At 40.4% G+C, this 25516-nt stretch overlaps 1 protein-coding gene across 20 annotated transcripts in view; it reads left to right on the top strand.

Annotated features, from left to right (window-relative positions):
* Positions 1 to 25516, top strand: part of nrxn3a (neurexin 3a) — a 296866-nt gene that overhangs the window by 38699 nt on the left and 232651 nt on the right. For 12 of the 20 annotated variants that reach the window (XR_006374521.1, XR_006374519.1, XR_006374520.1 and 9 more), the window contains exon 5: positions 3803 to 3871. The exons of 5 other annotated variants lie outside the window; for them this stretch is intronic. Coding sequence is in view for 12 of the 15 variants with exons in the window: in XM_044166363.1 (XP_044022298.1) it covers positions 3803 to 3871 (69 nt within the window). In the remaining 3 variants the exon portion in view is untranslated. The remainder of the gene's footprint in view (positions 1 to 3802; positions 3872 to 25516) is intronic. 3 more of the 20 variants (XM_044166365.1, XM_044166364.1, XM_044166354.1) reach the window with 1 other exon arrangement.

Raw genomic sequence — 25516 nt, 5'->3', positions numbered from 1 at the left:
TGCTCCTGTGCAGTCATGATGAGTGCCTCTGTGCTGTCCTTCAGTCCGGCCCACTCTAGCCATTGGTAGGATTTCTTGATATCAGCCACTTCAGTTATGTTCCGGTGGTACATCCCATGTAGGGGTTTGTCCTCCCATGATGGTCCCTCCTCCAGCACGTCTTCCTCTGTTCCCCATTGCCTGAGACATTCCCTGAGCACGTCATCTGTTGGGGCCTTATCTTTGATGTACTTGTGGATCTTGGATGTTTCATCCTGAATAGTGGCTCTCACACTCACTAGTCCACGGCCACCTTCCTTACGGCTACCATACAGTCTCAGGGTGCTGGATTTGGGATGGAACCCTTGCATTCATCCTCGCCATGTATATGTATATATATATATATACATATATATATATATATATATATATATATATATATACATATATATATATATATACACACATATACATATATATATATTTGCATATGTATATATATATTTGCATATGTATATGTATATATGTATATGTGTATATATATATATATATATATATATATGCATATTTGTATGTATATGCATATGTATATGTATGCATAAATGTATATATATGTATGTATATATATATTTATATATATATATATATAAAATGGGCTACTGGAACAAGATGGAGATGGGCGAGATGCGATAACAAGGCTCTGTTGGAATGCTACTACTCCAGTAACCCTAGTCAGAGGGGTTACATGCAAAGGATGTGGGATGAATGGTTACTTCGAAACCCACAATCAAGGCTTACAGCGAAGCAACTAGTAGTTCAGTGTTCCAACATCCACAAGCAGCAACTGCTATCACAACCTGAGATTGACGAGATACAACACAAATCATGGCCAGGATGAATGCAAGGCAACCCTGACGCCAATTACAACAGCTAAGTGAAGTACCATCAGAAAGTCTCCTAGAAGATGTGAATGCAGCATTGAGGGCGATCCCTACCACAACCATCACTGAAACCAATGAGCTGATATACGCCTCAGACATCCAAGAAAGAGTCTCAGGTATGAAGAACTGGACAGCACCAGGCCCTGACAGGATCCATACCTACTGGCTAAAGAAGCTCACTGCACTCCATGAGCGCCTAGCATACCGCAAATGAACCAGCTGCTAAGAGATGGGACGCACCCTGAATGGCTTACCGAAGGGCGCACAATCCTGATCCTGAAGGATCCCGCAAAGGGTACAGTCCCATCCAACTATCGGCCAATAACCTGTCTCTCCACAACATGGAAGCTCATGTCAGGCATCATCGCGGCTAAGATAAGTGGACACATGTATCAATACATGAGCGAAGCACAGAAGGGCATTGGCAGAGGAACCAGAGGAGCCAAACACCAACTCCTGGTTGACAGAACAGTCACCTAAGACTGCAGAGCCCGACACACCAACCTGTGCACTGCCTGGATTGATTACAAGAAAGCATATGACTCAATGCCGCACACATGGATCACATAATGCTTAGAGATGTACAACATCAACAGGACTCTAAGAGACTTCATTGCGAACTCGATGAGGCTGTGGAATACCACCCTTGAGGCCAATGGCAAGCCACTTGCACAAGTATCCATCAAATGTGGCATATACCAAGGAGATGCTCTGTCCCCACTGCTGATCTGCATAGGTCTGAACCCCCTCAGCCAAATAATCAACAAGACTGGCTATGGATACCGACTCAGGAACGAGGCCACCATCAGTCACCTCCTCTACATGGATGACATCAAGCTATACGCTAAGAGCGAGCGGGACATCGACTCACTGATCCACACCACCAGGATCTACAGCTCTGACATTGGGATGTCATTCGGGCTTGAGAAGTGCAGTCAAATGGCGTCAAAGAGAGGGAAGGTAGTCCACACAGAAGGGGTCTCACTCCCAGAAGGAACAATAGCAGACATTGAGGATGGGTACAAGTACCTTGGAATACCACAGGCAAATGGCAACCTCGAAGAGGCAACAAGGAAGACAGCAATTGCCAAATACCTTCAACGAGTAAGGCAAGTCCTAAGAAGTCAGCTCAATGGCAAGAACAAGGCCCAGGCAATAAACAGCTACGCCCTGCCAGTGATCAGATACCCTGCGGGAATAATAAGGTGGCCAAAGGAAGAGATACAGACCACAGACGTTAAGACGCGAAAGCTCCTCACCATGCATGGAGGGTTCCATCCCAAATCCAGCACCCTGAGACTGTACGCTAGCCGTAAGGAAGGCAGCCGTGGACTAGTGAGTGTGAGAGCCACTATCCAGGATGAAACATCCAAGATAAGGCCCCAACAGATGACGTGCTCAGGGAATGTCTCAGGCAATGGGGAACAGAGGAAGACGTGCTGGAGGAGGGACCATCATGGGAGGACAAACCCCTACACGGGATGTACCACCAGAACATAACTGAAGTGGCTGATATCAAGAAGTCCTACCAATGGCTAGAGCGGGCTGGACTGAAGGACAGCACAGAGGCACTCATCATGGCTGCACAGGAGCAGGCCCTGAGCACCAGAGCAATAGAGGCCCAGATCTACCACACCAGACAAGACCCAAGGTGTAGGCTGTGCAAAGAGGCCCCTGAGACAATCCAGCACATAACTGCAGGGTGTAAGATGCTGGCAGGAAAAGCATACATGGAGCGCCATAACCAAGTAGCTGGCATAGTGTACAGGAACATCTGCACGGAGTATGGACTGGAAATCCCAAGGTCAAAGTGGGAAACACCTCCAAAGGTGGTAGAGAATGACCGAGCCAAGATCCTGTGGGACTTCCAGATTCAGACTGACAGAATGGTAATGGCAAACCAGCCTGACATCGTGGTGGTGGACAAGCACCAGAGGAAAGCCGTTGTGGTTGACGTGGCAATACCAAGTGATGGCAACATCAGGAAAAAGGAACATGAGAAACTAGAGAAGTACCAAGGGCTCAGAGAAGAGCTGGAGAAGGCCTGGAAGGTGAAGGCGACAGTGGTGCCCGTGGTCATTGGAGCACTCGGGGCAGTGACCCCCAAACTGGAGGAGTGGCTACAGCAGATCCCTGGAAGAACACCAGACATCTCGGTCCAGAAAAGTGCAGTACTAGGAACGGCGAAGATACTGCGCAGAACCCTCAAGCTCCCAGGCCTCTGGTAGAGGACCCGAGCTCGAAGGATGAGACCACCCACGAAGGGTGAAGGACAAAGTTTTTTGTTTTGTTTTTTTATATATATATGTATATGTATATTTATATATATATATGTATATGTATATATATATGTGTGTGTATTTTTTTTAGATAAACAAACTCAAAGAGACAAGAAAGCCAGACAAAACTTTTTGGTATACATTGTCATCTTGTAATCTTTGTAGATTATTCAAAGGTAGAATGGAGGGTTTTTTTTAAATGTACAGTCAAATTATCATTCTAAAAAGGCATAGAATGAAGGCATTACAAACTATGTATGTGTTAAAAAGTTAATCTGGCCATCTTGAAAACTTTAAACTGTTTTTTTCTCACAACTTCACCATTGCTGTTGTTAGTTCTCGCTGTCTTTGTAGGGTAGTGTTGTTGTGACATTGAGAGGTCTTTTAATACCTGATTATGTTGCATGTTTCAAGTGTTTTGTGATATGTAACTGATTATAGTTACTACTGTACATTCATTTATCCTCATGTATTCATATATACATTGATATGTTTGGTGTCTGTTAGAATTTGATATTATGTCTCCTCTTCTTCTTCCTGCCTGGCCGGGCTCTCTCGGCTGTGGATCCTCTGTTCTGTCTCCGCCTCCTCCTGCTCTTCTAGCTAAAAGCAAAGGTACAGCTTTTTCGAAATCTTTCCTTTTCCGCCTCTATGAAAAGCAACGCTTGCTCTGTGAGTGTTTGAGAGCAGTGCAGTGTAATGTGTTTGATGCTCTAAATGTGTTTACTTGTCTGTGTTCAGTGTTTCTTCTGTAATGGTTTCCCATCAAGGGTGCTTGGATTAAGCGAGTAATTAAGCCAACCTAAATTGAAGGAGAAGGAAAGGAGTGTGTGTTGCTTTGTGTTTTCTTACTGTGTATGTGTGTTTTGTTATTTCCTAGAATGCTGTACAGTGTATGCACAGACTCTGTGAGACAGTTTTATGATGCAGTGAACACTGGTCACTGTGGATCAATTTTCACAAGAACAAGCCTCTCCACCCTCTTTCTTCAGTAAACCAGGGTTTCTACTCTTTGCTGATGTTTACATAAGCTGAGTTCAAAAGACAGCAGTTATAATTCATCCTTACTACTGGCTGATGGAAGCGGTGAGAGGACAGGATTTATTTTGGCAAAAAAACTGACAAGCATTTCTATAATCCATTAACTAATGTTAACTATGTTCACACCTATCCTTTTTATGGTGGTGTGGAAAAACTTTAGTTTGGTTCAAGTAGTCTTGAAGATGTGGAATTTATCCAAGTTGACTTAAAAACAGCTCTGGTACAAATCACCATAGAACTTTGTAAAAATAAAAAAATTGTTGTGTGTGTGTGTATATATATATATACACACACACATCTGTAGACCAGTGCCTATTGTTTTTGCACCACTGGACTCTCAAATGTGCATTCATCTTTGTAATGAGGGGTACACTGCAACCCTACTATAATACCTCTCTCTATATAATTGTCGACTGTTCTTGTTGAGAGTCTTATCAAGTCCTGCATTGACATTCTTAGTCACCTGAGAAAGTGTTGCAGCTACTGTAGGAGCTTCTTATTTATCTGTTTTAACAGTAAAATGATCCAGCAGTGGTTAAGCAGTACAATATTAATGTTACTTTGTTAGTCCATTCCATTGTGTAAGCCCCTTGCTGAGACTGCACTATGAATGTTCAAGAAACAATCTATCTAGGGCTCCAGAGACCCTACACCCATGTTGCAGCATGTACACAGCCTGGGAAAGTAAGGCCCTAGCTGAGGCTGCCAAAAAAGGATTGAGGAAGATTAGTGAACAATGGAAGCATGTGACATTCAGAGCAGTTCTTGATGTCAAGTCCAGTTCAGGCAGGTACTGCTGCATATGGAATAGTTTTCGTATATGATTTATAACCCAGTTTTAAGAATACAAGGTTTCTTAAACTATCATGGGAGGAACAGGTTCAGAATCAGAATCAGAAATACTTTATTGATCCCCGAAGGGAAACTCTTTGTTACAGCAGCTCGCCTTTACGTCAGTGCACACAGGAGAAAGTACTAGCAAAAAATATAATACAATACATTGTAAAACAGGTCAGAAAATAAATTAAGTACCAGGTGGGTATCAGTATAAGATAAAATAAGTGTGAGGTACCAAGTGGGTTTACCGGTTGATGATGATAATACAGTATAATAATACAATGTAATAATATAAGTTGAACACATTATCACTAGGAAAAAGGGGTTGTGGGAGAGACAGGAAACATCTGGAAAGTATCCGGATCACTGTGTAAACGGGGGTACGTGAGGACAGTATCCACTACTGGTATCCTCTCCTGGAATCAATTTAGGCTTGATTCCAGCTGAGACGGGGGAGTTTACACCACTGCAACTTTTCTCCGCAGCATTCTAAAATGGTTTCGTCTAGTCATGAACTTCATAGTTTTCATTAAACATCTTTAATAAGTCTATGAATAAAACCAAACGTGAAATCCCAAAACATGGGACATTTACCAGGTTTAATTTGCCTGGAATAGCACAAAACAATGTCAGACCAAACTCCATTCAAAAATCTGCTAAATTAATTCTGCCCTATTTATTGCCAAAAGCTATATGCTGCATAATATGTGACATATGTTGTTTGTTTTTTTACTTTTTGCGCAGAAAAAACAATACACTTAAAATGTGCCTTGGAAATGTTAGTTAGAACTTATATCTAGTTTGATGGGAATAGAATAATTTCTCCTCTTAGTCCCTCAGTCAATCTTTCATCCCACCTTTGCTCAAATGTTGTACAGTAATTTGTATTGCCGTCTACATTCAATTCTGCTGCTGGCTACACAGTGCAAACATTCCTTTTTAAGGGCGTTTCTGCCACACTCCTGCAATGTTTTTTCTGACCATACTGTACACATGCACACTTGACAGACATACCTCCACTGCTGTTGAAATGTGGCAATAATAATAATAGCAGTACTACAGGTGCTATAGGCACCTTTTTTCACAATCACAGCATAACTTTAACACACACATGCACACACAAAGGCAGAACTGGGTGGTATTGTTGAATTTTTGTCATTTCTGTCAACTGACAGAAATATGTGTAATTGTGTGCAATTGTTTTTAATTTGTAGTTTTTCTGAAAAATTATTTTCTTTCCATGTTCATAGTCATTCTTCTCCCTTTTTAGTGCCTAAATAATGAGTTACATAACCTACCTAAAATTTTAGTCACATTGTAACCGAAAGGAAATCTTAACAAATATACAGTACTTTTATCTGTCTCTGCTTACTCCCGCTTTTATCTCTTACCTGGAAAAATTAACATTACAATACATTCAGAAATAATGAAGTAATGAAGTACATTCACTCCAGTAGTGAAGACTTGGTGTTGCATTGAAGAGGGGTGCCATACTGTGGTTGAGGTACACAAATTGAATCAGCATGAAAATGTGGAATTTAAAGGTCCTGGAGCGTGCTAGTAGAAAGAATTAGCAGCTCCAATACAGAAATATATCTTTGGGTGTTTTCCTTGAGAAGCTGTAATTGGTCGCAGCCTGCTGTGTACACCTGTAATGGCTTCCCCAATTCACAGAACAAAGCTTGTGTAAGCTCCTGGAGATTCCTCTCCCCTCACCACCTGTCTCTCTTCCTTGTTGCTGTGTCTAATCTCTAAGCGAGATGGTAGACATTATTAGGCATCAGGCTCCCTGTCACCTCCTGTTAGGCAGACAAGATTCTCCATTCTGGCTCTATTTGCATGGCATGTCAATGGTGGCAGTATGGCAGATAGAGAACCATGTCGTCGAGAAGTCATATTTTATTGTCATGGGCTGAAACAGAGTGCTTCTCTTCTCATTTAAATTTTTTTAGATTTCTTTTTGTTACTTTTTTTCTCTTTCTACTTTAATATTCTCTTAATCTCCCTCTCTACTTCTGTTATCTCTGTCAGTGCTTTGCCTTCCCCTGCTGTCTCTGTTGTCATTTTCACTGTTAATTCACTCCCTATTTACTCTTCCCCTCTTTCCCTGACCTCTCTCTCCTCTTTCTAAAATCACTACCAGTTCCCAATTTTGTTCATTTTTATTACCTTCATTCTCTGATCATGCTCAGTGTCTTAATGCAATTTTGTTCACCTACCATTTTAGGTTAAATACACCTATGATTCTTGATGTAGTGGTAGTACCAACACAGAGGGCTCGGGCAAAGAAAATGTAAGGTCATTGAACCTGGCTCAACTTTAGCCACAACACAATGCGACATTATCCAACAACACACTGGACTGGCCAATCAATTATGTGCAATCACACATTCCTGGTAGATGACTTTGTAATGTGAACAGCATTTTTTTACCAGGTGATTATCAAGATGGAGGATAAAATAGTTGTTGCTGTGATAACTTTCCAGAGTTGTAAAATCCTTCCAAATATAAAACACTGCAGTTTTTGGCATTTGATAAGCCTTCATACTCGTGGATGATACTCAAACCGACATTCCTGGATTGTATTTCATCATCTAACAAGTTCCTGAAGCTACACACAGTCACCCAAGCGTCCTTTTGCATTTTTTGTAAACATACTGTAGTACTGTTCTGTTATGTCTGAACACCTGGTAACACAACCATCCCATTACTCATCAAACTAACAGACTTGTCTAAAGCCCTATTAACACAGGACTAGTATTAGTTGCAGTCCCCCTGTGATCTGTAGTAACTGCAGAGATTGTCTCTGTTCTTGAATTGACCTCAAATCTTACTTGCTGATAATCTGTAAAGTAAAAATTTCACTACATATTACCCATCACATTTTTCCAAACCTAGATATCATCAGTATTTGCTACATTTGAACCAGTTATCACCAAGTTGTCTCAGTAATTTTGAATTATTTAGTTTCTGAAAGGATTAGTATTTTGGGTGCAAATTGCTACTCTTTCAACAATTTCAACAAGTCCATTTGAGCAAGTGGGTCTGCATTTGTGATTCATGCATTAATAGATTTTACATTTGCTGGTCTTTCTTGATAAAACAAAGGGCATACTTTCCAATGGAACAAAAGGAAGTTTATCTGTTGAGAAGGGACAAGTGAACATGTGTGCTGAGCCCTTACTGAGCTGCCAGCAATGACAGATGCTCATACAGGCTGTGGAGAGAGAAGGCTCTTGATTATTTTGGCTAGAATTAAAAAATATGTCTACGACTACTAGTCAGCCAGTAGGCATATTTGATCTTTAAAAAGGGCAGATCTTCCACTAACATTATCTTAATTTAGATAGAAATCAGTGGTATGGTTATGATTTTAATCCCCTGAAAATATATATGAACTCACCATGAAATATAATCAAAATCAAACTGGCTGCCAAAAAGGATTGAAGGCTGGTAACTGAGGGGGGATGCTTGGACAGTTGTGTTTTCTGCGCTTGACTGAGTGCTGGTAAGTGAGCCAGACATGGAGGGTGGGGATAGCCCAGCATCAGTGAAAGAGGGGGGTAGGTGGATGGGTGTGCCTACAGGGCATGTAAAATCAAGGTGAAATGCAGTTCTTGTTAAACCTGGAGAGGCTTTGCCTCGTTGGTTTGATCAGGTGCACGAGAACTAAGCAATGCTACTGTTTGAGGCTTCACGTATGGGTTAATGGGTTTCACCCCGGAAATTACTTTTGTTGGCAAATGGTGGTTTGCTTTTCATTATTCTTATCAGTTATAAGATTTAATTATCAACTTAAATTGATTGATTGATTGTGATATGCCGACCTTACATACATGTAAACTATTTTAGTAGGGCAAACAACTGGAGTTAGATTTCTTTATTTAATTTGGTTACTGGGGGTTTGCTTAGAACCTATTTAATTATCTCTCTTATTGTGTTACTAGCCCCAAGGTAATTGAGTATAGTTATGTCCAAAAATATTACTGCGATTTGGGCTGCAAATATTACAACATAATTTCTGATGTTTTTCGTATCTGTTCAAAGTAAATGATCTGTGCATATATGTATTATGTATTCATATTCGGTTAAACCTCTAGAAGAAACCCATCTTGTAAAAAAGAATCTCACTTTTCTTGGTGAACACCCGAAAAGCCGGCCCATGTCTTTTAAACTCCACATACACAGTTGACAATGAAGGCTTTCTGTTTGTAGTCTCCGAGCCCAAGCTGAGACAATGCTGATAACATCACTGGGGTTATTTTGTTCAGAATTTATTGAGGTACCACCACATGACACATCATACAACTTTTTTTACAGGCTAAGTAGGACTAACCATGATGAGTAAAATCATCTTCATTTCTAACCTTTGTGGAATGCCCCTTTGAAATTGGCCACATCATCTACAACATGCTGTCTCCATGCACACAGGAACAAATTCACCTGCACAGTGGTTGACTATAGTGTAGTTATATATAATTTATGGATGTATATAATGCATGTTTATAGGTGTCAGTGTATATCCACATGTATCTCTGAACACTGATTCATCCATGCAAACATCCACTATTTATACTGCACATATGTGATTCACTATACTCAGTATATAGTATCAATACACTATCTAAATATAACAGAAGGTTACAACACACTAACACCTTGTCATGTGATTCAGACCAAAGCCACACTTGGCGATCCACTTGCACCGGGGTTGTTCATTCAGTCCCATACTGGGCCGTGCCCCATGCAGGCAGATATCATACACCCCAGTTTTGGCCTCTTTACACTGGCTTCCGGTATGTTTTAGAATTGATTTTAAGGTGCTTTTAATTAATTACAAGTCACTTAACAGTCTGAATTCTCAGTATATCTCAGATCTTTTATCCCTGTACGACCCTGCTCACACCTTGAGATCCTTTAGCAGGGGCCTTTTATGTGTTCCAGACTCTTGACCGAAGACTAAGGAGGACAGAGCTTTTGAAATAAGATCCCCGAGACTCTGGAACTTCCTGCCCGAGGAAATACGTCAGGCTGAGTCAGCGGCTTCTTAAATCTAACCTTAAAACGTACTTTTATTTCTCTGATTTCTCTGATTTCATCTGATTTTTGTTTGTATTATTTATTATGGTTCGTTTAATATTTTTATTCTATTACTGCTGTGTTTTATTTGTTTTTGTTTTATGTTTTATGTGTTTTTTGCTTGCTATGTGAAGCACTTTGTAACTTTGGTTTGATAAGTGCTGTATAAATAAATAAATAAATAAATATGCCAACAAACAGTGGTGATAACAAAAACAACAAACCCAGACAAAACAGGGAGAGCACAGCACTGCATTCATGTATTCCCCATGTCCTTCCCTGTCTGCCTCTCTGCTTCCCTCTTTTTCTATTTTTTCTTAGCAACAGAATTTTAGGGTTTGGTCCCATTGCAACAACCAATAGAATTTAACTGATAGTTGCAATTAAACAATATTTTGGGCTGATTTAATTGATTAAGGGATTGATTATTTTTATGGAAAATATTACGGTAGGATCACAAAAGTGATGTGTGGAATCATATCAAACCTAAACATTCCACTTTAAGGCTCAAGTGATAAACAAAAACAAAAGTTATTCTGGATAGACTTTCAGTTCTATCAGTGTGCGTAGCCCACTAATGGTCTTGGCTCGTGGTTCCCCCTAAGAGGTTCCACCTCGGCGCCCTGAGAAGATGGATGCATTGACCATCCAATCGAGTGGGGTAATCCCCTATAAGTAAGCAGTCAGGCTATCGCTCAACTCTTTATGAACTCAGTGAACCCAATGTGGGGCCAGCTGGGTATGGAGTTAAAGGACTACACACATACTGATGGAACTGGATTCATTCAGCTAACTTCAACGCTGTGCTCTCTAACAGCCCCTATACACTGATTTTGGGTTGTCCCTGACAAAAGTTGACAATCGTGAGAGAAACTTGGTAAAAGATTTGGTTTTCAACCCAAAACAGTTCAGAAATGCAGGACAAGTCACTACCGCATAACTGCTGCTTTGACCCAATTGTGTAAGCCAACCAATGAGAATACAGCATGAAGTGACACAATGCACTGGCTGGCACCAACACTGTAAGACATACAGAGTACACCTAGAAACCACATTGGCATATTTCTCTGCTACATGCAATTCGTGAACAAAATTAAAATAACAGTGCTAGCACTTTGGCTGAACCTTGTTTTTTCTTTGCTGCATTTTCACAACATGAGAGTGCCGCAGATGGATTGGATGGAGTGATGATGTGCGTCAAAACTAATACTGTACTCGCTGACACAGATTGAGATGAAGATTTTATCAGAGGGCCGTCCTACCAGTTGATGCAGCTGTTGTTGTGTGCAACTTCCAAAGGCACTAGCCAGAATACACATCTGGCAGCCCCTCATGCTGTCCTCAAGCGATTTAACTGCCTCTGGAGAGGATCCCTTCAAATGAAACATGCTTACTATTTGCAATTTGTCACAGATCTTGTCACTGCATTCAGCAATAAACTAGAGTGTGGCCAAACCAAATCACTCCTGAACCAAAACATATATGATTTTTTGAACCCACAATGCATCTTGTATTGTGCGACCCCGTGTTTTTAATAGCTTTTTCAGTGTTCCTAAAATGTGAGGTGAAGGTGTGAAAAGGGTGATGCGACTTGCCAAATGGGCAATCGTTTCTTACAAATATTTACGTGTCTGGCCACAGACCCATCTCGCACAGTGTGTCATGCAATGAACCTGAAAGATTACTGTTATCTCACAGTGTATAGGGACCTTTATGGACTGTTGCTATTGGTTGCCACCAGAGGCAAAAGCTGCAGATGTGATGTTCTCTCAACTGGACTGGTATACATATATAAGTGCAAGTCATATCCCTGAGCTCTGACTGGAATGTGGAGGTGAGGGACTACGGTGCAGCCTGAGAGATGTCCTCCACCACCACAGCCCTAAATAATGCAGTCAATGAGGCAATATTCACCAAAATCTTTAGATGGCATTCTCTGGGGAGCATTAACTTTTTTCTTAGCTTTCAGCAGGTATTTCTGCCTCTGGAGCTGCAGAGACTGGATCTGTGGTTGTGGGCCACTTTCTGCCCCTGTGTTCCTGCTCGACAACTGCTACTACAGTTATACTATCATTATTATTCCTATAGCTGTCATTCCTAATATTATTAATTTATTAATATTAATGTTACCACTACCATTACATTATTACTGTTTTAAAAATTCTAGGTGGTATTTGCACTATGCTTGGGCATAGCGACTGATGGGACCAAGTTGGACAGGGTCTGTTCCAGTCTGTACCAGCTGGTGTTGGCAGTCGAGAGATAAAATCATATTGTGTCTGATATGTAAAGATTCTAATCTTCAGTCTTCAGATCCAGTCACAGCCATTTAGGCTCATAAAGATATTTTTAAACATGATATTTGGAACTGATATTGGCGACCGATGAGGTCACTTGTGTGTCAACTTTACCTAACCTGAAGTTAGCTTTGTTGTACCAAGTTCACTCACCTCCAATATTCTCTGTAGGCTGTATAGTATAATATATAGTCCCTGTTGCCCATGCCTCTCCATCTAGTGTCTCACCCAGAGACACTAGATTTTATTTATGAATGTGTGTGTGTGTTTGTGTGTGTGTCTAGGTCATTCATTGTCCCTCAGGTTGTGGCATGTTGATATATATTGGGCAGCAAGATATGCCCCCTCCTTCTCCTAGTATTTTTAATTTTGAAAGGTAATTTAGCTCTTTGAAATCTGAGATTACAGAGTTGAACTTGTTAAAGTAAATGTTCCTTATTTCATTGAATGTTTTACATTGTTGGAGGAAGTGCATCTCTGTCTCAACCTCACCTGTCAAACAGTGACCACATACTCTGTTTTCTTTTGGTTGCCATGATTTTTTGTGTCTTCCTTTTTTCGATTGCCAGTTTGTGGTCACTGAGCCTGTACTTGGTTAGGATCGGTCTCTGCTCTCTCTCAACCCAAGCAGCCTATTATTATCATTATTATTCCTATCACTATCATTCCTATTATTATTACTTTATTAATATTACCACCACCATTACATCATTATTATTTTAAAATTCTAGGTGGAATTTGCATTCTCTCTCTCTTTCTTTCTCTCTCTCACTGGTGGATGGCCGCACACCCTGAGTCTGGTTCTGCCCGAGGTTTCTGCCTCTTGAATGAAGTTTTTCCTTGCCACTGTCACCAAGTGCTTGCTCATGGTGGGATTTGTTGGGCCTCTATATATAATATTATAAAGGGTACGGTCTAGACCTGCTCTATAGGAAAAGTGAAATAAGATAACTTTTATTATGAATTGGCGCTAATCATTCAAAATAAGACTTTTCTTCAGTTTCTGCTTCAATATCTTGCAGTTTCTGACTTGAGTGTAATGTATATCAGATATCACTATGTGTGAAAAATCCTCCAGTTTATAGTTTTATCATTGGCACGGTGTGTGTAGCAATGAACTCACTCAGTGGGTAATGATTTGTGGCGACATTATGCAAGTAGTATGCTAATCAGCTAATCAGGTTTGATTGCATTACAGAGGTGTGTACTCTTGCTAACCTTGAGGAGACACTGATAATCAGGAGATGAGCCCTGGGAATTCTCTGCTTCTAACCAGGAACATCCCTATCTCTCTCTCATTCACTCACACTGATACATACAGACATACAGTCAACAGGGTGGGATTGAGAAAGCAAGCGTGTGTGTAATTTCAAACCCTTGTTCATAGAGACTTAGAACTTCATTTAAAACAGATTTCATTTTTGATTGGAATTGTCACTCATCTACTGTAGTTGCCTTACACTGAAAATGTGGATGCATGGGTAAAGCCTGGCTGATGTCAGATTTTTTAACAACATATTGTACAATATTTGTTTTTGTTTTTACATAAAAACATTACATAAAGAAACATGTTTTCACAAGGATCCCTTAAATTGGCAAATTAAAGAATGAGAACAAGAATAGAAATTATAGCATTTTGAGGAGGAGGAAGAGGAAAATAGAAGACAAACGCAGTCCATCCCGGACCAAAGTTTTTAAACCTTGAAGTCACACTTCTCTAATCCACACAGCACAATGACTGAGAAGACATTAGCATGTTTATTCTGCATCACCCAGGACTCAAACTAACAACCTTGGACACCAAGGGCAAGTCATTATCCAGCTGAGCTTCCTGCCAAGTGAGAAACCATTTGTTAGTTTAGTGGCAACTGAGCAAAAAATGTGAGAGGAAGCAGCTGAAGCTTGTCAAGGGCTGGATAATGAGTTAATAATTAGAATAAGGTGTGTTAAGTTGGGAGATACCTAAAACATGCATGGCAGTAGCTCTCCATGAGCAGGGTTGATGACTACTGATATAAGATGTTCATTTACCACACTAGAGCTACCATAACAAAAAAAAATTTTCATAAACATCTGAGAATTTGCAGTAGATGTTTACCATACTGTTTACGGTAAAACATTTTCGATGCACTGTGGGCTCAATTTTTAAAATTTAAAAAATCTGGCTGGATCATTTGTGGAGGACTGTCTGAAGATGTAATGTGGCAAGTTTGATGTCGATTGCGTAAAAAATGTGGGAGAAGTTTTCAAATCCTTTAGTGCCACCTACAGGCAAAGTTATATCAAATGCTACAGACTTGCTATCTGTACAACTTTACTGAATTTAAATAACATGCCATTAGCAGGTTGCGTGTGAGAGCTGAAAGCTGTTAGCTGCTGCTTCCACTGCTCCCAGCTGCTACAGCAGCAGTTTTTCAAATCTTTTAGCGCCACCTACAGGTGAAATTGTATCAAATGCTACAGACTTGTTCAGCATACCCATCTGTACAACTTGGTCATCATGGAATATTACATTAAAGAGTTACGGCTGTTAACAAGTAGTATGGTGGTATTTAACTAATGGCCACAAAGTGGGGCTATATGTCACGCACATACTCATGGAGGACTTGTGTACCAAGTTTCATTTTATTGAAGTCAACAGAAGTGTAGAAATATCATGTTTTAATGTTAATGTAGCGCCCCCAATGGGTGGAATTCTATGACATCTTATATACTTGTGCGATATGGCAGTATAACATTTCCAAATTTGGTTGCAATCTAATTTAGCATTGAAGACTTATGGCCCATTAAGTGCATCAGGCCACGCCTACAAAAGTTTGGAAACCAATTACAGACAAATGGTGATACCCAACAACGAACTAAGAAGTATTGTTCAGGACCATCTAGAGACAGTATGTGCAAAGTTTGGTGAAGACTGGATGAAACATCCAAAATGGCCGAATATTTTTCCAGGCGCAAATGGACATGACCTATAGCAGTCAAATCGGCTTCATCCAAGGAACACACTGCGCAAAAATTGATTTGCCGTGCCTCACAGTTCATGAGTTATTAGCTAAAACATAAAACGCGGAATAACTGACTGAATAGCATTTCCACATGGGGCAGCTGTCTATAAAGTATGAATGCTTTAGCACTTGTAGTTTTTGAGATTTCAGCTCCCATAGACTTCCCATTATAAATGTAATACTTTAATAAAAAAAAATATAAATTCAGTTAAATTTTATTTATATAGCGCCAATTCATAACAGATGTTATCTCATCGCACTTTACCTATAGAGCAGGTCTAGACCATACTTTTTATAATATTATTTACAGAGACCCAACAAATTCCACCATGAGCAAGCACTTGGTGACAGTGGCAAGGAAAAACTTCCTTTAGGAGGCAGAAACCTCAGGCAGAACCAGACTCAGGGTGTGTGGCCATCCGCCAGTGAGAGAGAGAGAGAAAGAGTGAGAGAATGTAAATTCCACCTAGAATTTTAAAACAATAATAATGTAATGGTAGTGGTAATATTAATAAAGTAATAATAATAGGAATGATAGTGATAGGTATAATAATGATAATAATAGTAATAAGACAAATAATAACAATTGTAGTAGCAGTTGACGAGCAGGAATACGGGGGCAGCAGGTGGCCCACAATCACAGATCCAGAGGCAGAAATACCTGCTGAAAGAGACAGAAGGAAAGAGAAGAGAGACAAGAAAGCACAAAACTATGGAGAGAGAAGATGTCGAGTTAGTAACAGCATTAATGAGATAAAAAAGCATACAGATGGACAGGGAGAGGAGGAGTGAGGAGCTCAGTGCATCATGGGAAGTCTCCCGGCATTCTTGGCCTACAGCAGCATAACTAAGGGATGGTTCAGGACTCACCCAAGCCAGCCGTAAATATAATCTTTATCAAAGAGCAAGGTCTTAAGCCTACTCTTAAATCCCTGACCCAAAGTGAGACCTGATTCCACAAGAGAGGAGCTTGATAACTGAAGGCTCTGGCTCCCATTCTATTTTTGGAGACTTTAGGAACCACAAGTAACCCTGCATTCTGGGAGCGCAGTGTTCTAATGGGGTAATAAGGTATTATGAGCTCTTTAAGATACAAAGGTGCCTGACAATTAAGAGCTTTGTAGGAGAGGAGAAGGATTTTAAAGGCTATTCTGGATTTTAAAACATAACTGTGGTTTATCACACCTGAGTTCATTTTCTCTAGCCACACCCAGGCCTGATTACTGCCATACCTATTCTCAATCAAGAAATCACTTAAGTAGGACCTGCCTGACAAGGTGAAGTAGACCAAAAGATCTTCAAAAACTAGACACCATGCCGAGATCTAAAGAAATTCAGGAACAAATGAGAAAGAAAGTAATTGAGCTCTATCAGTCTGGAAAAGGTTATAAAGCCATTTGTAAAGCTTTGGGACTCTGGCGAACCACAAGTGAGAGACATTATCCACAAATGGCGAAAACATGGAACAGTGGTGAACCTTCCCAGGAGTGGCCGGCCGACCAAAATTACCCCAAGAGCGCAGCGACGTCTCATCCAAGAGGTCACAAAAGACCCCACAACAACATCCAAAGAACTGCAGGCCTCACATGCCTCAGTTAAGGTCAGTGTTCATGACTCCACCATAAGAAAGAGACTGGGCAAAAATGGCCTGCATGGCAGAGTTCCAAGATGAAAACCACTGCTGAGCAAAAAGAACATTAAGGCTCATCTCATTTTTGCCAGAAAACATCTGGATGATCCCCAAGACTTTTGGGAAAATACTCTGTGGACTGACGAGACAAAAAGTTGAACTTTTTGGAAGGTGTGTGTCCCATTACATCTGGCGCAAAAGTAACACCGCATTTCAGAAAAAGAACATCATACCAACAGTAAAATATGGTGGTGGTAGTGTGATGGTCTGGGGCTGTTTTGCTGCTTCAGGACCTGGAAGACTTGCTGTGATAAATGGAAACATTAATTCTGTTGTCTACCAAAAACTCCTGAAGGAGGCCATCTGTTTGTGACCTCAAGTTGAAGCAAACTTGGGTTATGCAGCAGGACAATGATCCAAAACACACCAGCAAGTCCACCTCTGAATGGCTGAAGAAGAACAAAATGAAGACTTTGGAGTGGCCTAGTCAAAGTCCTGACCTGAATCCTGTTGAGATGCTGTGGCATGACCTTAACGTAGCAGTTCACGCTCAAAAACCCTCCAATGTGGCTGAATTACAACAATTCTGCAAAGATGAGTGGGCCAAAATTCCTCCACAGTGCTGTAAAAGACTCATTGCAAGTTATCGCAAACACTTGATTGCAGTTGTTGCTGCTAAGGGTGGCCCAACCAGTTATTAGGTTTAGGGGGCAATCACTATTTCACACAGGGCCATGTAGGTTTGGATTTTGTTTTCCCTTAATAATAACAACCTTCATTTAAAAACTGCATTTTGTGTTTACTTGTGTTATCTTTGACTAATATTTAAATTTGTTTGGTGATCTGAAACATTTAAGTGTGACAAACATGCAAAAAAATACGAAATCAGGAAGGGGGCAAACACTTTTTCACATCACTATAGAAGAAGAAATCTAAGTTTTAGATAACTGTCAGGGTATTTTTGTCTGTTTAAACTGAAAATGCTTACAACAATCAAAATGTTGAAAACATTTCTGAAGAAATTACACATCATTCTGCTCATTTCAGGTGTGTTGTCAAATATTTTGGTGATTTTTGATCCAAGAAAATTTTGTGCATGTAGTACAAATTACTGCAAGATATTAAATATTACTCACTGTTTGACCGATCTCAAAATAATTTTATACACTTGATGTCAACCATCGAGAGGATGTCTGTATAAATTTTGCTAACATTTGCTTAAAGACTCGTGGTGATATAGATAATTGATTTTGCATATTTAGAAATATATAGAGTAACGGACGTCTGAATTGGACAGCTTGCAGTGAGGCAAAGTACTGTCACGATTCAGTGGATGTGATAAAAAAAGTTTCAGCTCTGTAGGAGGTGTGGGTGGGACATATGATATAGACTAATTCTTGATAAGCTTTCAACACATCATGACATTAAAATGTCCGTGGGACCTGGAAGCATGCATGAAAGAATTAGGACTGAGGAGACGGGGCAGCTAGCCTACTCTTTAACATCAGGCTATCAGAGCACGGATATTGCGCAGGCAGATGTTTGGATACAGAACTGGCTGATTTTAAAGCAGAAACATGGCCTCTGTGTTCAAAGGGAGATGATAATGTGAATGCCTCGTGAACCGAACCCACACAGAACTTTGTAACATGTTGTAGGCGTGTAGATGGGTAAATGACAAATTAAAACCATTTGGTCGGGTTCTCCCGCAGAATCATGTGGCTCAAATATGGACCAACAAACAAACAACCCCGAAGTAATATAAAATGACTTCTATATCCAAACCTCTATATCCTTCTATATCCTTGTTTCAGAAAGCAGGTTTAGTTTAGTGAAAACTCTGAGTTTGTTAACCCTGAGATTTCCGTTCCAGAAAGAGAGGTAACTTAACTGGTTTACTTCAACAACATGACCACTTTCATGATTAATCTGTCATCAGTGTAAGGACAGAGACAGCGATCTCTAGACATCATTGATTCATCCTCAGCTCTGAATAAAATCTATACATTGTCCTCTATAGCACTGTGACTCGGTGGACATTACAGTAAGGCAGCTATCAGGTTGTCAACATCTCCGAACACCGAAACATTTACCATACATTACTCTATCACTGTTTAAATAAAACAAATCTGTATGAAGACACATAAGACACTGATCAATGAAACATTTGTCATGTTATGACTGGTCGCACTGATGGAACATTCCTATCATAGTTAGCATATCATGTTGGACATTATGTGAATATTTCTGAGTGAGGATGATTGTGGTGCAGCTGAAACAACCTTAAGATTCTAAAACTTCACTAAATGTAGTTTAAAGGTGAGTTTTATAATATAGAATATAGGCTGCATGTAGTCTTAATGTGTTTTGACAGCATTTCAGCAATGTGCTGTTGAGCAAGATATTTAAATGTAAAACAGACGTAACATTTTACAGTGAGCGTGTGTGCTATCAGTATTCTAAACTATACCTGGCCCAGTCTCCAGGTAGTTATGAGTGCTTCAGTTCTAATTTACACAAACCTGGATTAACATTTATTAGGCTTAAACAAGAGGCACTGTGGCGAGCTGTTTATTTGAAATCCCGGCTGCCTGCTGACAAGCCAACCAGACAGAAAGCGGGATGGGCGGCGCCTCAGCAGCTGGAACCAATCTCATACAGGGGACCATACATCCTACTTAGCATACATATTGAAAACACTAAAAAGGGTTAGACACACGGGGCAAGCGCAGGTGCCGGCTACGGCCGTAACGCCAGCGATTACATTTATATGAGCTGATTGCAGGGCCACCAACACAATTAACTCCTATTGAGCAGGACTGTAGCCAAAATTTTAGATATACTGAGGTCATGTATCCAAATCCATCCAACACAACCCTAAAAAATTTTACCATACCAAAAACAAAGTCTGCAAAATGTTCTTTCCCCCCCATTTTTAATTCTTAATTTGATTAAGTGTTCAGTTACATTTTCTGTAACCTGTGTAAAATTCTACTTGGTGTTTCATAGCAGTCTTCTGTCAAGTCTTCTCCACAATGTAGAATAAAATTCTGGTTGGAAAAAAAAAATTATATATTTAAAGTATTTTTGTTGGCCATTGATTCCAAAAATACTAAATACCACTAATGGTAGTGGCCAGTAAAATAGTACTATGTATAAGGTTCAATTTGGACATGACCTTAGTGTCCTCAAAGTTAGCTACAGCTCTGCTATATAAAAATACACAAGTTTGAGTTTTCTTTAACTTTAGAGGTCAGGACAACAACGTACTCCTGAACATCAGCTAAGGAGACTAAGACTAAGGAGCTGATAGAGGACTTTGGGAAGAAGCAGGGAAGGAACAATGCCCCCTAAATATCAATGGGTCCTCAGTTGAGACGGTGGACAGCTTTAAGTACCCTAGTGCCCACATCACCTAGACCTGGGCACTGCATTGTGAGAAAGGTAAGGCAGAGACTGTTTTCACTAAATGAGGTCACTGCCCAAGACCCCAATCATAGACAAATATTTATTCCTATTCTATTTAAATTATTTTTAATGCACAAATTGAAGGAACTGGCAGGTTTACATTTCATTGTGATTCTACCTTATATGATTACGACAAATAAACTTTATTGATTGATTGTATGAAATAAAGAGAGAAATAGTCTTATGGTTGATCTACAATTTATCACAAACACATGCAAGTTTTTTCTCCTCAGCAGCAATGTTGAAACTGTCCCCACACATACAACTTTTTTTTTTCACAATACTGACCCCAAAATAAAAAAGTGAATATGTGTTTGTACAGTATGTGTGCGTGTATCTGTGTGGCAACCAGGCCATAATCAAAGCAATGAGACTGGAGAATTACACCATCCAGCAGCTGTAGCATGTGTGTCTCCTTACCTGTGTGAATCTAATATTGCAACCCTCTTTATACACTTTACTTGGGAATGTACTCCAGTGGCTGTGCCTACATGTCAGTGTGTATATGTCTGCATTACTCTGCTCTCTGCATTATCCCATTGGCCTGAAGTGCTTCTGTAGCAGGGTCTACTCTATCTCTTTAACAAGGTGCTACCAGAAATAACATGACCCACATTAAAGACCAATTAGAGAACATAACAGGAGAATCTCACACTCCTATTGTCATAAAGAACTGATGGATTTCTGCCAGCCAAAAAGTTAAAATGCTAGTTTGTCATTTTTTAAAAGAGCTTCATTACAAGAAGGTTTGTGGTGCCTGCATGCTCTTTATATGCTAAGCCAGCTTCACATTAAGTCATTTCTACCTGACTGACAGGTTAAACAAATGAATCAGCAAACCTACATGAATACCTGACACTGACATGTGTCAGTTATGCACATTGAAATCAGGTTCTTTTGTACCAATCACCAAAGAGTTATTTCTGTATTTTTTTCAATTTCTTGTAAATTTTACTGATCTTCAGTGATCTCCGTCTTCCTGCTACAGGGCCCCCTAAAGGGCGAGAATCTTTTTGAGGAATTCTTTTGCATTACCTCGCAATACTTTTGCATTACCTCGCAATAGTTTTCTTCCTCCATTCCATCTTAGCCATATGTCTATTTGTAATGGAAGGTAGAGTGGAGATTCTCAAGTTAATGCATTTGGCATTGTTTATGGACACCTCACATTATATGATGTCCATTGCAAAGAAGTTATCATATAGAACATTATCAAACTTCTAGGAGCTGTATGTATAAGGAACATCAATTATTGCTAAAGCAACAGGCCTTCTACCAAACCATGTTTCAGCATTGAAGGTTACATTGATTTGTTTTGTGCAAAGAACAGAGAACCCTGTGCAAAAACACAACAAGCTTTCCAACTTGCATTGGTCTGTATCTCTACAAGTGGTTCATGTTGTCTCCTCCTTCTGTGACAGAACCACAAACTCTGTTTGCAGCATTTCAGTTTGTTGCTTTTTTGATTCATACAAATACAGTACATTAGATTTATGAGGTAGATTCAACTGCACATCTGTAATTCCGCCTCTGGAGACATCACCTTTTCCTCAGTGAAACCCCTCTTGGGTACAATACAGTACAGAGTACAGTAACTGTTGACGTATGAAACCGACAGCATCCTGCAGATTACTGTACTGCTTTCTTCTGGAGAGACCTCTTGATCTAAGAATTCATTTAAGTTTACTTTCACTAATTACATAACCATGCATGCCTATTGAACAGTAGTAGCCTACTATATCAGCATATTTAATGCCAAGTTCAAAGTAAAATTCAATTAGCTGATATACTGTTGCGTTGCGCTGGGAGCAACTGAGTGGAAATAGACATATGGCTCTGATGGAATGGAAGAAGAAAAGTATTGCATGGTAACGCAAAGTTTATTGCGAGAGAACGCAAAATATTGCGAGGGAGCACAAAACATATTGCAAGGAAACGCAATACATTGCGAGGAATTGCAAAAGTAGTCCTCAAAAAAGGGGGGCTCTGTATCCCACTGATTCAGCTTGCTCCATTTTAGATATATCACATGTGTTGAGTTTATTACGTTCAACCTAAACAAAAACAACAATCTGAAATTGACATAGAGTAGTATATATAGTTTGTCCAGAAACTCTTTAAGTTGATTATATTTCAGGGCTATGGTTGTATTAATAGAGCTGGATATGATGTGGCAGAATCAGTCTTTGTGGGAGAAATTTGGGAGTGACTAAGGGGTTTATGGGTGTAATAGAATTGTGACACTTTGACCAAAGTATGGTTTCACAAATGAGGCCTCAGGCCCTGTGATTATGTTGTTTTGGCAACTAGACCGCATGCTAAACAACATAATCAGAACGGTGGGTGGTGGTTTACAGGTTACATCATCTAAAGACAAAGAAAGAAACTCCATTCCAAGTTATCAGTATAAGAAGAACAGAGACTTCTGGGACACTTCTATCTTATGATAGGAACATCTAGTGCTCCATAACCCAAAACAATATAATCACAGGGCCTGAGGCCCAGAAGTCAGAAATTCTCATTTTTATCCAGTTTTCAAGCCACAATTTTATACTACACTTTTCGATCCTAGTTGTTTTATCTATATGTTTTAACAAGGTAAAATATTTAAGTCAGACATTTGAGATTGAAATTGGCTGTCAACTGGATGTGGCCTACTGGACTGCCTCGACAGCCAGTCGCTTTTACTGAGGATTTTAAGCTTTTAGCACTTTAATGGACTTTTATGGACTAACTGCAAGTGTGATGGCTGAGTGTGGCTCTGAGTGTTGTTCTTGTCACCTTACCATTTCTAAACTGAAGATAAGAATCTCTTGTCTGAAAGCCGAGCTCAGAGAGAAAGACAAGCTAATCCTGGAGTTTTCCACTGTCGCCACGGCCCAGGCAAAACACCTTGCGGCCCTCAGCTCCTCTTGGTCCGGCAACCGAAATGTGACCAGCCCATCTCACTCCCCTGACTACTCCACTCCAGTAACGGACAATGATTCCACTCTTCCATGGCCCAGGTCCATCAGCTCAGGAGTTCCAGAGCCTGAGGCTGCTTCAGCACAGCCTGTGGTTCCTCATGGGAGCAAAGCTCAAAGCAACGGCCAGCTCTACTCCTCCCAGCGGAGGCACAGTTGCTCGTCGGCTGGGCCAGAGTGGGAGCTTGACTGTGAGTGAGTTTGACTCCATTTCAACTGGAGCACTAGACTGTAGCTAAGATAAACATGCTGCAAAGCACCCATCCCCCCGTCCTCCACCTTGGGACATCCCACTGGCCAACAGGTATAACATCCTGGATATGCAAGAGTTTCCTCCACTAGAGGGACGCTCCCACCCTCCAGCAGTCAAGTCTTCTTCCTCCTTCTCCTCTTGCCACAGGCTGCTGAAGAAGGCTGTGAGAACATCAGGGGGTCTCATTTGTCCAGAGACAGCAGGGAGGCCCTCTTTCAGGAGGGAAGCCGCCCCCCTCTCTGCAGCAGTCCCTGGTTATGTCCTTCAGTCTCCCTCATCTCAAAGGAAGCCTTCCCCCTGGCAGTTATTCCAGCTCCACGAAGAAAACCTCCACTGCATCCTGCGCTGCACTGCACTCCTCCCATGCCATCCCATTTAACAACTGTAATCATAGGAGACTCCATAGTCCGGAATGTCAGGATGAAGTTGGTGAAAATATACAGTTTTCCTGGTGCAAGGGTCCAGGAAATAGCTAGCAAAATCCCAGAAATTACACAGGACCATCCAAGGTTGGACCGAATTATTGTCCATAAGGGAACAAATGACATCCCGAATCAACCGTCGGAATTGCTCAAACTGGACTTGACTCTCTTGTTGAAGGTCCTGGAGACACAGAAGTGCCATGCTTTCATCTCTGACCCAATCCCAACTCTTGACCGAAGGATGGGCCACTTTAGTCGCCTGCTGAGTCTACACACCTGGCTGTCAGCGATTATGATGTGACTTTCTTTCTTTTTTTTGGAACTTTCTTTTTGTTGGCATTTTCAGGTTAAGAAGAAGAAAAAAGGAACAAGGTTTGGTATGAGCAACACAATAGTACAGAGCAGGGTTTTCAATTATCCAGACAGTAGGTTACATCCCTTAATGTATGTAGTCCATATTTTCCAGTATTTTATATTGTTCAAATCATAGTCTTAGGGAAAAGGTCAATTTCTCCATACAGTGAATTTCGTTGAAAATTGCAATCCAGTTGTACATGTGATGGCTTTTTTGCTCGCAGCCAAAAGCACCTTATAAAGATATTCAGGCCATGAGTTTGTCCAGGATTTTGCCCAGGTATAATACAACAAAAGAGCAGCCAACTTCTATTCCAAAAATGTTCCTTACTTCTTTGGCAATCTCCTGCCAATGAATGAATTAAAGTGCAGCCCCAAAACATATGAAATTGATCAGCCATTGATTTACCACACTGCATCCAACATACTGTCCCTGAGAACCCTGCTGAAAAATTTTTAATTTAGGAGTCACAAAGTATCTTATGTTCTTCTGGCAGAATTCTTGCCAGGATTTTGAGTTGGTAGTCCTAGCTTGACCCTCCCAAATATCATTCCAATCATCCTCAAATATCTCCAGGCCAGATGCCCTCTCCCAGTTTTGTAATCTATTATATATTCGCGATACAAGATGTTTGTTGTCTTTAGTCTTATATGCATCAGTGAATATGTTAATCGAGTTAGGTTCATCAGCCTCCGTTTGTTTGATTTCTGTATTAAAATAGTCTCTGACCTGGAGGTATGTGAAGAATTTTTTTTCCCAAGATGATAAAGGTGGCTAAAAGACTCCAAGCCACTATCACTAGCTATAGTGCAGTAAGCTGTTACACCATTATGTGTCCACTGCCTAAATTGCATATCTAGACCAGAAGGTTTAATCTCTGGATCGTATGCCACCCATTTCAGTACCCTTAGATGCTTCTCAAGGTGAAACCTTTTAGAGGTCTTAAACCACACCCTATGAGCTGCCT

The sequence above is a fragment of the Siniperca chuatsi genome, linkage group LG15 (assembly GCF_020085105.1).
Source record: "Siniperca chuatsi isolate FFG_IHB_CAS linkage group LG15, ASM2008510v1, whole genome shotgun sequence".
NCBI classification, from domain to species: Eukaryota; Metazoa; Chordata; class Actinopteri; order Centrarchiformes; family Sinipercidae; genus Siniperca; species Siniperca chuatsi.
The sequence above is the reverse complement of the archived record's forward strand: the minus strand, read 5'-3'. Positions and strand labels throughout refer to the sequence as shown.